Here is a 15242-nt window from a genome sequence, read left to right as displayed (position 1 = left end):
CCAGTACCGGCACCGTTTTTCCCTAGAAGAAAAGCACCGGTTAAAAATGTGGCATTCACTACTATTTCATGGTGAGTTACATAGAAGAAAAACACAGGTTTTTATTTTTATTATCATGGAATAGGACGTCCCTATTTTCACTGGATAAACGTTGGGGCGTGCTTATATGCAACTTGATCTGCAAACAAGCCATGCACACACAAAACAAACCCTCCCAACTATTTTTTTTAAAAAAACTACATTTCCCAGCAGGCTTTGGTCGCGTTGCGCAGGCGCAGAGAGGCGGCGCGGGAGGGGTTCAGAGCAGCTGGCGAGCAGCCGCCCGGCCTTCCTTCGATTCCTTTCCTCTGGGTCTCTCTCTCTCTCTCTTTCTCTCCAGCCCATTGTCCAGCCGAGCTGCCCGCGGGGTCTCCTCTGATTGGCTGCGGCGGGCGTCGCTCGGGCGCCCCCTCCCCTGCCTGCCTCCCTCCCTCGCGCCCTCCCCGGCGGACCAGCCCTCTCTGCGCTGCTGTTGCAACCTGGGCGCATCTGCCGCGCTCGCTCCTGCTGGATGCGGAGGGCGCCGCTGCCGCTGCCGCCGCCGCCGCCTGTGCTGCATGGGGGAAGCGCCGCCCGCGCGGCATTGTTCCCCCCTCGGCCAAGAGCCCCGACGCCGCTGCCGCCGCCGGGCAAGATGATGAAGTTTCGCTTCCGCCGCCAGGGCCACGACCCCCAGCGGGAGAAGATCAAGCAGGACCTCTTCGCCTTCAACAAGGTAGAGACCCGCCGCAAGACCCCCCACCCCACCGCACCCCACCCATCCACCACCCACCTGGCCAGGGCTCCCCCATTCCTTTTCCCGAAATGGGGCTGGGGTCCGCCTTGCTCGCCCCGCAACTTTTGCAACCGGTCTCGGCCCTCTACTGAAATGGGGTGGTGGTCCTGGTCTCCCTGGTCTCAAATGACTCAAATATCTCTCTTTTTTTCCCCTGTGTGGGGGTCCTCTCTGCCTCTTGGGGGGGGGAAGCAGCGAGGGGAAGAACTGGGGTGTGTTTTTATGTTGTTGTTGTTTTGGTGGAGGTCAGTTCTGTTGGTCACAGCTAGGTGTTTGGGAAATCACCCCCCCCCAAAAAAAACAACAACCATGAGAGTCTTTGGGGGTGCACATCCGTTTTGGTCGTCTTTTGGAAGAGGGGCTGTGTATTTGTGACCCACTTTTCGGGGAGGGGAGAGAGATTTCCCCTGGGGAAGTTGCAATTTTGGGGTGAGGGGCCAGCCAGCCCAACGAGCCGCCCTTTGAAAATGGGGAGTGGGTGCCCGGTTTAGCTACCCCGCTTTTTGAAAGGGAGTGTTTGGGGTAGGCTGGTTGCTAGCTAACTTAAGAGTGGGGCGTGGGTTTGCTCCATCCCTCGCTGGGAGAGGAAAGAGAGAGAGAGAGAAATGTTTGAATGGAAACAGCTGCACCTCCCTTATCCCCCCCCCCAAATAATCTCATTTGCATCTGGATAAGGTGCTCTAGTAAGACAATGGAGCTTCTCCCTTTGAAGTGCAAACACTTCCCCAAAAGTAGGGACCAGAGGATGGATATCAGTGTTTGGGGGTCTTTTTGGGTGCGTGTTATGTGAAAAGAAGGGTCAGCTCAAAGAAGAAAGAATGGATGAGATACTTTTGTGGAGAGAAAGTGGAGGAAATTTTGCTCTCCTTGGCGTGGAAGGAATTTCCAGAGGGGTCTCCCCTTTGGGGCAATTCGGGAACACCCAACAAAGACTCCGGATGGCACCTTGCAACTGTTTTGTGTGTGCTAGTGTGCACAGGTTTCCTTTCCTCCCACGCTCACCCCTGGCAAAGATTAGGGTGCCTCTTCTTCTTCCTCCTCCTCCTCCTCCTCCGAATGGGAGGAGTTGGCCAAAGAATGGATCTGCTTCTTTTTCCTTTACCTTTTCAATGCTATTTATTTATTTCATGCTGCAAATACCACCATCCTTGTTTCAGCAGAGCTCCGGGAGTGTGATGTTGAGTTCGTGTATGAGAGAATGGTTGGGGTGTGTGTGTGTGTGTGTGTGTGTGTGTGTGTAGACTTGGCAGGAGTTGTTAGCCGCACTGCTGGGTTGCATTTCATGCAAAATCTCCCCTCCCTCCCACTGCACCCACCACCACTTCTCCTCTAGTCTCTAAAGATTGGACTGGGATGAGAGGGGATTAAAAACAAAATCTTATTTCTTCCTCTCTCTCCCCTTACCCCCCCTTTTTTTACTTTGCAGACTTAAATGATGCTTAATTCTTTGTAAACGGCTCCCTGCCTTTTCACCACCATTTGTCCTGCCCTCTGATTTTGGTCCAGGAGGAAACTGGGAGTTGGATTTGCTCCCCCCCCCCCCCCTGAGATGCTGTGAGGTTTTTCCCCTCCTCTTCCCTTGGGCATCTGCAGTAACACACACAAACCCTTTAACTTCTTTCTTATACATCCCTCTCGAGCGGATGGAAGTAATAAAACTCATGCAACGATAGTTCGTTGCAGTTCTGGGAATCCAAACTTCCAAAGAATCAAGGTTCTTTTTGCAGTAAGTCTGCTGAAAAGCCCTTTGTGTGTGTGTCTTGTGGGTTTTTAAAGCAGAATCTTTCCTCCTATTTAAATGACTTTCTCTCTCTCTCTCTCTCTCTCTCTCTCTCCTCCCCCCCCCCCCAGCATCCTAATTCCTCCTTTGACTCTTTAAGACATCCATTGTATCTTGGAAGTTCACATTTTGAACTGTGTAGCCCTGGTTTCAGTGCTAAATACTCAGGAAGTGTGAAGAAACTGTATTCTGCTACCCTAGCTTTCCTGGAATTTCGACTTTTAATTTTGTACACTGCTCAGCTTTGTATGTGACACATGGGTTGTGCTTCCTTTTAAAGGAAATTTTACAGAATGTTTCATTATTATTATTTTATGTAAACCCATTGGATTTTTGTTACATTAAAGTGTAAAGGTGAAGGGGCCCCTGACCATCAGGTCCAGTCATGTCTGACTCTGGGGTTGCGGTGCTCATCTCGCTCTATAGGCCGAGGGAGCCGGCGTTTGTCCGCAGACAACTTCCGGGTCATGTGGCCAGCATGACAAAGCTGCTTCTGGCGAACCAGAGCAGCACACGGAAACGCTGTTTACCTTCCCGCTGGAGCGGTCCCTATTTATCTACTTGCACATTTTTATGTGCTTTCGAACTGCTAGGTGGGCAGGAGCTGGGACCGAGCAACGGGAGCTCACCTCGTTGCAGGGATTTGAACCGCCGACCTTCTGATCAGCAAGCCCTAGACTCTGTGGTGTAACCCACAATGCCACCTGGGTCCCCACACATTAAAGTGTAAAAACCCCAAATAAATAAGATGTAATGATTGCCTCTGGTTGTGGGGATGGGGGACTCCGCCTCCCTCCAGATGTTGGGCCTCTCATTCCCATCACCAGCCCTGATCGCTAGCCATGCTGGCAGAGGCTGATGGGAGTTGTAGTCCAACCACACCTGGAGGGTCAAGTGTTCGCTTCTTCCAGCTTAAGGGCCGGGGAGAGGAAAATGCTGTTCTCAATTTTATCTGCAAGCTGCCTTGACTTCCTGTCAGGGTAGGGATATAAATAAATATCTAATAATTAGATCATCTGGGGATCATGGATCTCCCAGCGGTTTTGCCTGGGGTTCTTGCCCACCTGCTCCCCTGTGGTTTAAATATTTGCACACTCACTTGCAAATACAATCCGTAAGACTTGGGAACAAGAAGGGGTCATACAGGCCCATCTCTTTAATAAATGCTAAATTATTCCCAGGCCTGCTAGCTTTTAGGCTATCAATAATTGCGCCAAACGACATAGATCAGGCACCTCCAAACTGCGGCCCTCCAGATGTTTTGGCCTACAACTCCCATGATCCCTAGCTAACAAGACCAGTGGTCAGTGATGATGGGGTTTGTAGTCCAAAACATCTGGAGGGCCGAAGTTTGGGGGTGCCTGACATAGATAAAGGCCAAGTTGGTTTTATATGACAGAGGTCTGCTGCACTCCCTATTGGGTGACTTCTCAATATTCTTTACTTGGGCCAACTTTGTTCAGAACCAATGACCGTTCTAGCTTTAGATGCTGTCAAGGCATTTGATAGCCTTAAGTGGCAATACCACTTTACTGTTCATTTGCAGTATTTGCCGTCTTCCTTTCCTTTTGCCGTATTCCAAAAAGCCAAATCTAGGCTGGGGTGTCCGTTTCCGGGGGACTTTATTACCTAGTTGCGCAGGAAACTGCCTTATCCCATTTACTCCTTCTGGGAGAGCGGAAGGCAGACTAGGCAATTCTCCCCTGCCCTGCTCATTTTATCCTCACAATAACCCTGTGAGGTAGGTTAGGCTGGCAGTGAGTGACCGGCCCCCGAGGTCACCTGGCGAGTTTGACGGCTGAGTGGGGATTTGAACCCGGGTCTTCCGGGCCCTATTCCAGCACTTTCACCACAGCAACACCACCCCTGGCTCTCTCTGTTTCAAGACGGCATTGCCTGCACCTCCAGCAGCAGCTCCTCCAGGCGTTTTAGGCGGGTCTTTATTACACTGTATCTTTAAAAAACTTATTTATTGATACTTATTCACAAAAATACATGCCCATTACAAAGTATCTTTTTATAATAAAGAGAAAACAGCTACTTAGTCTAAAAAGAGAGAGAAAAACGAGGTCAGAAAATACAGTACAGTACAGTGGTACCTCGGTTTATGAACACAATTGGTTCCGGAAGTCTGTTCATAAATTGAAGCGTTCATAAACTGAAGCGAACTTTCCCATTGAAAGTAATGGAAAGTGGATTAATCCGTTCCAGACGGGTCCGTGGAGTACTCAACCTGAAGCGTGCTTAACCCGAAGCATGGGTGTAATTGGTTCCGGAAGTCTGTTCATAAACTGAAGCGAACTTTCCCATTGAAAGTAATGGAAAGTGAATTAATCCGTTCCAGATAGGTCCGCGGCGTTCGTAAACCGAAAATTTGTAAACCGAGGTGTTCATAAACTGAGGTTCCACTGTATAAGAAGAGACCTGAGAAAGACCAAGAACAGCGAGAGAAAACTAAAGAAATATAGAAAGAGTAAAAGGACTTCCGGCTCCCTGTCCTGCAGCTACATATAATATTCATTCCTTAAAATCCAAGCATTCTGTCTTCTATAAACCAGTATTTTTTCAGCGTACAAATCCTGATATCACTTGGATGAACTTGAATGAACTTAGGTGGGGCCGGAAAGGTGTTGAGAGTTCAACCTGGGATCTCTGGCAGATGCTCTAGCGCAGGGGTCATCAAACGTTTTCAGCAGGGGGACGGTCCACTGTCCTTCAGACATTATGGGGGGGCGGACTATATTTTGAAGGGGAAAAAATGAACAAATTCCTACACCCCACAAATAACCCAGAGATGCATTTTAAATAAAAGGACACATTCTACTCATGGAAAAGCACGTTGATTCCCGGACTGTCCACGGGCCGGATCCAGCCCCTGGGCCTTAGTTTGCCTACTTATGTTCTAGTGCAGGCACCCCCAAACTTCAGCCCTCCAGATGTTTGGACTGCAATTCCCATCATCCCTGACCACTGGTCCTGTTAGCTAGGGATCATGGGATTTGTAGGCCAAAACATCTGGAGGGCCGCAGTTTGGGGATGCCTGTTCTAGTGCCACTGAGCTACAGTAATGGTTCGTTTACTTGCCTGGACTCCCAACAGGACAACAAAGAGATCAAACCTCACCGTTCTTCTGCTTCAAATCTCGAGCTCTTGTCTGTTTCCAAGGGGAAGCTTTCGTCCCTCAATCCTTGATTTACAGTCTGTCTTTATCTTCCTTCTTTTGGTCTTCTTTGTTGTGCAGGCTTGATGAGCCTGCTGGCTGGCTCTGCTTGACTGTTTCAGTGCCTGAGTTAGGAGCTGCGGGAGAATTTAGCTTAACTGTGTCATGCTGGTATCCCAGGCACATCAATGTGCTTATGCTCTCTAGGTAAATATCTCGCAATCTCTTCTACCTTTGTGTCTGCTTTTGTGCTCTGCCCCCCTGTATTTGCGGAGGATTTTTTGGAGCAGAGAAAGGCAGAGGGGTATTAACTGTTTCAGGTTAACACTGAGTGCTGCATTTTCCTTGGGAAGTTTCCACTCTTATCTCCTCTTTCCCCGCACCCCAATTCCCCCCCTAAAATTGCTGATTTAGGGATGTGATGATAAGATTTCTCCCTTCTTGCATAAAGAAGAAACTGAGCACGTAATGTTTTCGCGCCTGGGTTGGAAAATGCAAAATGCGCTGGCAATTTTTTATCTTGCCCTTCCTCCATAGGGCTCAAGAGGGCATGCCCAAATTTATTCTTCCTTCATCTATGCTCACAGCAACCCCCCCCCCATGAAGTAGGGTAATCTACCATAGAGAGTGGCTGGCCCATAGTCACCTGACAATCTTCACAGCTGCATGAGGATTCGAACCAGAGTCTCTCCAGTCCTAGTCTGACCACTACATACCACCGCTGATAAGCTGTGTGGCTTGACCATTTCTTGCAAGGGAAGAATATCCCACCATGATAATTTCCTCTCTTATCATGCTATATAAATTCTAATAATAATAATAATAATTAATGCCAAATGATTTCTCTTGTTTATTTTTCCCCCCAAATAACTTTTTATTGGTTTTACACAATAAAGAAAAACATACACAACATATTCTTCCCTTCTTCTAACCCACCCTCCACAAGCCCCCTCCTGCCACAAGAGAGCTCCATGAATGGTGGTCAGTCGAAGGATCCATTTTATGATTGGGTTTCTTCCTACCCCCCTCCCTCCCCCCTCCCTCCCCCTGCCACCAAGAGGCTCTTAGTCTAGAGTGAGAAGGTGAGATACAGGCGGGTGTCCACCCAACTATATATCCGAACATACATTTACAAGAAAATAGACAGAAAAGAAAAAAGAGAAAAAGAAAGAAAGAAGTAATCACATTTTCAATCTCTTACTTTAACATTATCTTGGTGACTTCCTCAGATCCCTTCCTTCTGATTTTCATACTTTCATACTAATAAGCATAGCAGATTTCTTCGTCCCTATTTAACCTCTTATTCTTTAAACAAACATTCCAACAATTATACTTATTCTCGAAACTTATACCTTTCGCTTCTTAGCATATTTTCTCTTGTTTAAGGTCTCTACTTTTCTGTCTCTAATGTAGCCTTGGGTGTAAGAATTTAGAACGCAAAGCCAATGGCAAAATCCCCATCTCCAACCCAAGAAAAGTTTCACCTGTTAAATGCACAAGAATCAAGCTGTGTTTTCTTTTTAAAGGTGGCAGGCAACTTTACTTTTCTGAAGGTCTCCGAATCCTCCTGCATTTTTGCCTCTTTCTGTTTTGAACTTTGGCAAGGGAGGCAAAGCTTGTTTAATTTGGAAAGGCCTCCTGAATGGTCCCACGGGGAGGGGGGTTGTTTCTCCGGCATAGAACATCTGTGTGGCGAGAAGAGCAGGCAGATGGCCCAGTGATGGAGGACAATGAGCTCTTCTTAATTTGGAGGCTCTGGGGGCCTCTCTGCGCATAAATTTAATCCTGGGTATGTGAGGTGACATGATAGAAGTTCATAAACTGAGGAGGCGGGGAGATGAAAGTTTTTCCTCCCTCTCTCCTAACACCAGAAAGAACTCCGGGGGCATCCAAAGCACAGCTGAATGTTGGAAGATTTGGGGCAGATAACAGAAAGCCCTTCTTCACGCAACGGTGCATCGTTAAACTGCGGAACTCCCTCCCACTTGAGGCAGAGATGGCCGCCAACTTGAATGGCTTTAAAAGAGAATTGGACCATTTCGTGGAGAAGAGGGTTTTCGAGGGCTACTTGCCAGGACGGCTCTGCCCTGCCTCCAAAGTCAGAGGCAGCGATGCTTCTGAATACCAGTTGCTGGAAACCATAGGAGGGGAGAGTTGCTCTTGCACTTTATTTATTTACTATTTTTTATTTATTAGATTTATATACCGCCCTTCGGCACAAGATCTCCGGGTGGTTCACAGGATAAAATACAAGATAAAAATACAAGTACAGTGGTACCTCTGGTTGCAGACGGGATCCGTTCCAGAGCTCTGGTCGGATCCTGAGGTTTCCGCAACCGGAGGTGCCTGTTCTGCACACGGTGTGATAGAGCACTACTGTGCATGCGCGCGCGACAAAATCCAGAAATATACTTCCGGGTTTGCTGTGTGCGTATCCCGAAGGATACATAACAAGAGGGGCATGTAACAAGTAGAGGTACCACTGTAAATAGTTAAAAACCAAAGCAACAAAGCAATAGCCTCTGCTTCTCACAAACATGTTTAAAGGGCTGCAGAATATTAACCAGCTGTTTGGCCCCTGGATGCTGGTCCAGATGGGCCTGATCCACATGGCTCTTACGTACTTTAAGACGTCCAGTGTGGATGCAGCCAGGAAGGGGTGTCTGCAGACATGGATCAGGCAACCTTTTTGCTCCCAAGGGCCGCATGGAAGCAGCCTGGGGGGCCACACAGCAGTGCCCAGCTCACTCCTGAACACCCACCCACACAGACAAACAAACATACTCTCTGCACAGACAGAAACAGGAATGTACCCTGCCCATATGCTAACGCCAACCCCCATGCCAACTGCGTTGAGTTCAGTAAGAGTAGAAGCTTTAACTTTGCCCTTCTGACAATCCCGAGGCAGCCAAGCTTTCTGTGCTGGTCTCGCTCAGCTGTGGAAGACCAGTGACCTTTCCCCAGTTACTGACTGATCTCCTGGGGTGGGTGGGAGGCGGTGGAGGCTCCCCAGATCCTGGTGGGCTGCACAGAGAGTGCCGAAAATGTTGCAGGAAATACTAATTTTGGGTTGCGGCTTTTCCAGTGTGGGCAGCCAGGCTGTCGGGAAGGTACGCTCATCGTGCAATCCTATGTGCGTGTTCATCCGGAAATGGGGATGTCTGTTTCTCGGACAATTTCGAATCTGGGGAGCAGGGGGAAAACCGAAGGGCAAAATTTGGGTTTAGGGCACAGGCCTAAGAAGCAGCAGGGGAGAATTGGGCGGGTTCCTTTGGAAAGAACAGAATCTTTGGGTGGGTGAGCAGAGTTAGAGTTTGTTAAATAAAAGTCCCAGGCAGGGGTAATAAGGGTCGCAAGAAGATTGAGCTTTGAAGGACAAGCTCTGAGTGTAGAGATGGGCAATTCTGTGCTTGTTGATTGCATTTATATTCTGCCTTTTCTCCAAGTTGCTCAAGGTGACGCAGAGGGATCTCTTCCCTTATGTCATCCTCTCAACAACCCTGGCGGCGGGGGTAGCATAAGTTGATGGATGGTGGCTGGTTCAAGGAGTGGAGATCTGAGCCCTGATCTTTCCCAGGTCCCAGTCTGACGCTTTAACCCAGTGACTCTCAAACTTTTTTCTCTGGGCTACGCTTTCAGAATAAAAAAAATTGCTCGCGCTACACCGATTCTATATTATACAGCCGTACTTTGGATCTCGAACACCTTAGCTCCCAAACAAATTGGCTCCCGAACAATCAGAACCCAGAAGTGAGCATTCCGGTTTTTGAACAATTTTTGGAAGCCAAACATCTGATGGGGCTTCCACGGCTTCCGATTGGCTGCAGGAGCTTCCTGCAGCAAATCCGAACCCACAATTTGGTTTTTGAACATTTTGGAAGTTGAGCGGACTTCCGGAACAGATTCTGTTCGACTTCCAAGGTGCGACAGTATTGGTAAGAAATACATTGGAAAACAAAAAGGAACAGACACCTTGCAGTACTTGATTTATAATGTAGGATGGAACTACTTTATAACATGATCATAGGACATCCAGAAGATATAAAACAATGCAGCTACGTAAGAACATGAGTCATCCCCAAGATATAATTATAAATGAGCTTCTTGCATATGTGCCTTAAGTATGTGTACAAACTCAGTGAGAGGCGTGGGCTTGCTTTTGCCGGGTGATCTCATTTCTACAAAGTCTAATTGGAGGCAAACAAACTCTCATCTCATCAACACCAAGAAGGCTTTTTTCTTTTCTGTTCTTTCATATTTGTCAGAGTTGAAAATCCCTGTTCACAACAACATTTCACGGGGAACTGTGGAAGAAGAGCCACAGCTCTGGAATATCTAACCATCCGCAAATTGAAAGAAATGTTTTGATACTGTGGCTCATTTGGTTAGAGCGTGGTGCTGATAATGCCATGGTTGCAGGTTCGATCCCTGGATGGGATAGCTGCTTATTCTTGCATTGCAGGGGGTTGGACGAGATGATTCTCAGGGTCCTTTCCAACTCTGTGACTCTATGCTACACTACACTACACAACGCTGAAATGTTTAAATGATTTCTGGATTGTCCCTGAACCTTCTGGCCACATTTGCCATCCTCCCCTGCAACACCAGTGTGGCGCGCCACACCTTTTGAGAACCACTGCTCTAACCACTACACTGGTGGAGCGGTTCGTGGGGTTTAGGAAGCCAGCGGAGGGACTTGAGAAGGAGCCATTGCCTGTCCTGAGCTGAAACGCACAAGAATCGCCCTACCTCCACATCTCTCTGTTGCTGCTTCTTCGATCAAGTTTGGGGAAGCCTGGATCTCGGAAGCAACATCCAAATGCTGTCAGACACCCCGTCTCATTCAGAAATCCCCAGGCTGTGTGCTGAGGAAGAATTGGCGGTGCCCTAGGAGAGAAGAAACTAGTTTAAAGAATGTGTGAGGCCCAAGTGCCCAGACCCAGAAGACCTTTCTCGAGGTTGCTCTCTTGTTCTGATGGATAAATTCCTGCCATCTCCCCCTTCCCTTGGGGGTTGAGCTTGTTGTTCAGTTGCTATTGAGGCAGGGACGCATCAGGGTTACCTGCTGAAATCGGGGCAATAGGTGTCTCTAGCCCATAATTCTGTTTCCCACAGTGGCCAGCCCAGATGCTTCCTGGAAAATGCTGTTGAGAGGTAGAATGCCTCTGGCCTTGGAGGTTCCGCTTAGCCATCATGGCTAATCAGTGTCTGTGCTGTGGGAAGCTGCCTTGAGGCTGAGCCAGGCACATTGGTCCATCACTGGCTGGCAGCAGCTGACCAGGGTTTTGGGCGAGGCGGGGGTGTATTCTGGGGTTTTGAACCTGAGACCGTCTGCATTTCCTGCCCCTGAGCTGCGGCCCTTCCCCAGACACACCTGCTTAAAGCCACCCAAGCCATTTGTCATCACCATGTACTGTGGCAGGGAGTCCCACAAGCTATGCAGTGGTGCAGCTTCTTCACTTTGGAAACATCTACCTGTTGATCCCACTGGTTGACCTTGAGTTTTAGTGTTATGTGAGAGGGAGAGAAGCTCTGCACCAATGCAGGAGGATTTTTTTTAAAAAAAGCCTTTAAAAATAAGTCTCTCTGGGATAGAGTTTCATCGTGAGCCAAGGCTGAACTCCCAACTGGAGAGAATTAAATCAAAGCTGGGGCAAGTGTGTGTTTGTCTTCTGATGCTAATTAATCCTGGAGATTGTTTCTGGGAGGCAAACTGAAGATTACCTGACAACCAACAGTCCAAAGAGGCTTTTCTTACTGTAAGTCGCTGTAATTGGGTGCAGTTCCCATATATACACCTTCCCTAATGTGCCATCTTCCAGATGTTTGGGGCTCAGGGACATCCGGTGATAAACTTCACAGGACTGAATTTTTCAGTGAAACCTTTCTGGGAATGTGTCCTTGAATTTCGATAAGGTCTCTCTCTCTTGCCTGGAGAGGTATGTGTAGAAACAATCCATCTGTAGGAAGGGGGGGGGGAATCCTTGTTTTGCCCACTTTTGCCTTTGCCCACTGTAAATTTGCTCAGAAGGAAATGGGGGGGGGGAGTCACACCTACCCTATATTATTATTATAATAATAATAATAATAATAATAATAATAATAATAATAATAATTTATTATTTATACCCCGCCCATCAGCCACTCTGGGTGGCTTCCAACCGAAAAATAAAACACAGTGATCTATTAAACATTAAATGCCTCCCTAAACAGGGCTGCCTTCAGATGTCTTCTAAAAGTCTGGTAGTTGTTTTTCTCTTTGACATCTGATGGGAGGGCTTTCCACAGGGCGGACGCCACTACCGAGAAGGCCCTCTGCCCGGTTCCCTGCAACTTGGCTTCTCGCAATGAGGGAACCGCCAGAAGGCCCTTGGCACTGAACCTCAGTGTCCGGGCAGAACGATGGAGGTGGAGACGCTCCTTCAGGTATACTGGACCAAGGCCATTTAGAGCTTTAAAGGTCAGCACCAACACTTTGAACTGTGCTCGGAAATGTACTGGGAGCCAATGTAGATCTTTCAAGACCGGTGTTATGTGGTCTCAGCGGCCGCTCCCAGTCACCAGTCTAGCTGCTGCATTCTGGATTAGTTGTAGTTTCCGAGTCACCTTCAAAGGTAGCCCCACGTAGAGCGCATTGCAGTAGTCCATGCGAGAGATAACTAGAGCATGCACCACTCTGGCGAGACAGTCTGCAGGCAGGTAGGGTCTCAGCCTGCGTACCAGATGGAGCTGATAGACAGCTGCCCTGGACACAGAATTGACCTGCGCCTCCATGGACAGCTGTGAGTCCAAAATGACTCCCAGGCTGCGCAACTGGTCCTTCAGGGGCACAGTTTCCCCATTCAGGACCAGGGAGTCCTCCACACCTGCCTGCCTCCTGTCCCCCACAAACAGTACTTCTGTCTTGTCAGGATTCAACCTCAATCTGTTAGCCGCCATCCATCCTCCAACCGCCTCCAGGCACTCACACAGGACCTTCACTGCCTTCACTGGTTCTGATTTGAAAGAGAGGTAGAGCTGGGTATCATCCGCATACTGATGAACACCCAGCTCAAACCCCCTGATGATCTCTCCCAGCGGCTGCATGTAGATGTTAAAAAGCATGGGGGAGAGGACAGAACCCTGAGAGGCACCCCACAAGTGAGAGCCCAGGGGTCTGAACACTCATCCCCCACCACCACTTTCTGAACACGGCCCAGGAGGAAGGAGCGGAACCACTGTATAACACTGCCCCCAGCTATAACGTGATCTCATCTAGCATGTTTGTTTTACTTGCATTTAGTAAACACTTGGTGAATATTTATTTGCAGCCGGCACCCGTTCAACAAACTCTGCGAAACGGGGTTTTTTTTCCTGTGGAAAAATTAAGTGCTGGAGATTTTGCCGTCTCCTTATCTCTTTAAAGGGGGCAACTGATGTGGTGTCCGGCCCTTCTCACCCCATTGCTATTGTCTTTTAAATTTTTACAAGGGTTCTGATAAAATATCTGCGCCGTCGCCCCTGCGATTGCCCAGTCGTGATGACTTCACGACACTTGCGTCCTGTATCGGATTCCTCTGATCAGATCAGCCTACCTGATTCTCGCAGAATAGATGTACTTCGGAAGGAAATGTAGCCGTCTTAATCTGCTCTAGCCCGCTGCTCCTTTTCTTAAAACATTTGGGAACGAGAGATTCCAAGATGAGATGCTTTAGACCAGGGGTCAGCAAACTTTTCCAGCAGGAGGTTGGTTCACTGTCCCTCAGACCGTGTGTCGGACCAAACTACTGTATATTTTGAAGGGGGGGGGGGAAATGAATGATTTCCTATGGCCCGCTAATAACCCAGAGATGCATTTTAAATAAAAGCACACATTCTACTCATGTAAAAACACCAAAGGGCAGACCTTTGTTGTTAACCTTTTTTTTAAGGATTGTTGAAGTTGCTGAGCTTTTTTTTAGGGTTGAAGTTGTTGAGGTTTTTTTTAAAGGATTTTACCCCAGGAAAATTACGGGCCGGAATGGACCTGCTTTAGATCCTCAAATGCCACCCCACTCCGATGGCCTGGCACTCCACCAAGCCCAGGAAAAAATCTGCGTTGATGTGTCAGATTCCATCGCTGCTCGCTTGCTCAGGGAATCTCTCCCGCGTGGCTCTCATAGTGCTGCTGATTCCTTCCGACTTTGTCTCTTGCAATGTGGAATGTGGAGGCTGATTGGAAAAGGCAAGCGATGTGCTGGCTTGGCCAAGCTCTCTTTCTAGGGCTTTCGGTTTCCGAAACTCCTTTCTCCAGTCCTGTTTGAAAGCCGTGCTGCTGCCTGTCCGTTAAAGATATTGTGCTCAACATAGTACAGTATGTTGTGGTTCAAAGTAGGAGGAGCGTCCCTGACTTATTTTTAAATTCATGGGGTTTTTCCCCCTAGCTTTTATGTGTGAATAAACAAAATAAATCAAAGATGAAGGCCATTAAGAAATGTTCTGAATGTTACAGCAGGTTGAAAGCAGCATAAGGTTGAACATTAGTGTTGAACTTGTTGTTATGAAACGTTACCCAAAATACCAATTATTCCATAAATCTCTTAGGCTGGGTTATATGCATTCTTTGGTAATAAGTTAGCTAAGCAATTTTATATGCATTCAGGTGGAGAAGCGTCTCTTCTCTACCTGGTTGGGGAACGGGTTGCTTTTAATTGGAGATGGTAGGGGTTGAACCTGGGACCTTTTGTATTACAGTCGTACCTTGGAAGTTGAACGGAATCCGTTCCGGAAGGCCGTTCGACTTCCAAAATGTTTTGAAACCCAAGCGCGGCTTCTGATTGGCTGCAGGAAGACGCTCTCCCCTGGGGAATAATATTAGATTTTTCCACCTTATAGAGCCCATCCAATGCGATTTGGATTGTACTAGGGCACCCTATTGGCAAAGGCTGGGTTAGTTGGGGGTTTCTTACTTCCTCTGTACCTGCAGTAAGGTAAAGGGGCCCCTGACCATCAGGTCCAGTCGTGTCCGACTCTGGGGTTGCGGCGCTCATCTCGCTCTATAGGCCGAGGGAGCCGGCGTTTGTCTGCAGACAACTTCCAGGTCATGTGGCCAGCATGACAAAGCTGCTTCTGGCGAACCAGAGCAGCGCACGGAAACGCCGTTTATCTTCCCGCCGGAGCAGTACCTATTTATCTACTTGCACTTTGATGTGCTTTTGAACAGCTAGGTGGGCAGGAGCTGGGACCGAGCAACGGGAGCTCACCCCATTGCAGGGATTCGAACCGCCGACCTTCTGATCAGCAAGCCCTAGACTCTGTGGTTTAACCCACAGCGCCACCTGGGGTTAAAAGTACTGCAGGGTAAAAGCTCACAAAGGCATAGAATACTGGTGGTTGAGAGGCATCCTTGCAACTCTGGCTGCCTGCTTCTGGTCGAGCAGGAGAGCGCCCATCTAAGACACACAGCAATTTCTGAGTTGTCCAGAGCTTATGCTTATTGGGGAACGAACTCGGGGGACCATTTTCTCGAA

At 48.3% G+C, this 15242-nt stretch overlaps 1 protein-coding gene across 4 annotated transcripts in view; it reads left to right on the top strand.

Moving 5' to 3' along the window:
* Positions 1 to 299: 299 nt before the first annotated feature.
* The window catches only part of LLGL1 (LLGL scribble cell polarity complex component 1), an 83306-nt gene continuing 68363 nt past the window's right edge, over positions 300 to 15242 (top strand). For all 4 annotated transcript variants that reach the window (XM_035132325.2, XM_035132324.2, XM_035132322.2 and 1 more), the window contains exon 1: positions 300 to 754. In XM_035132325.2, the coding sequence (XP_034988216.2) occupies positions 551 to 754 (204 nt within the window). In that variant the 5' untranslated portion in view covers positions 300 to 550. The remainder of the gene's footprint in view (positions 755 to 15242) is intronic.

This window comes from Zootoca vivipara, chromosome 14 (genome assembly GCF_963506605.1).
Source record: "Zootoca vivipara chromosome 14, rZooViv1.1, whole genome shotgun sequence".
Taxonomy (NCBI): Eukaryota; Metazoa; Chordata; class Lepidosauria; order Squamata; family Lacertidae; genus Zootoca; species Zootoca vivipara.
The sequence above is the reverse complement of the archived record's forward strand: the minus strand, read 5'-3'. Positions and strand labels throughout refer to the sequence as shown.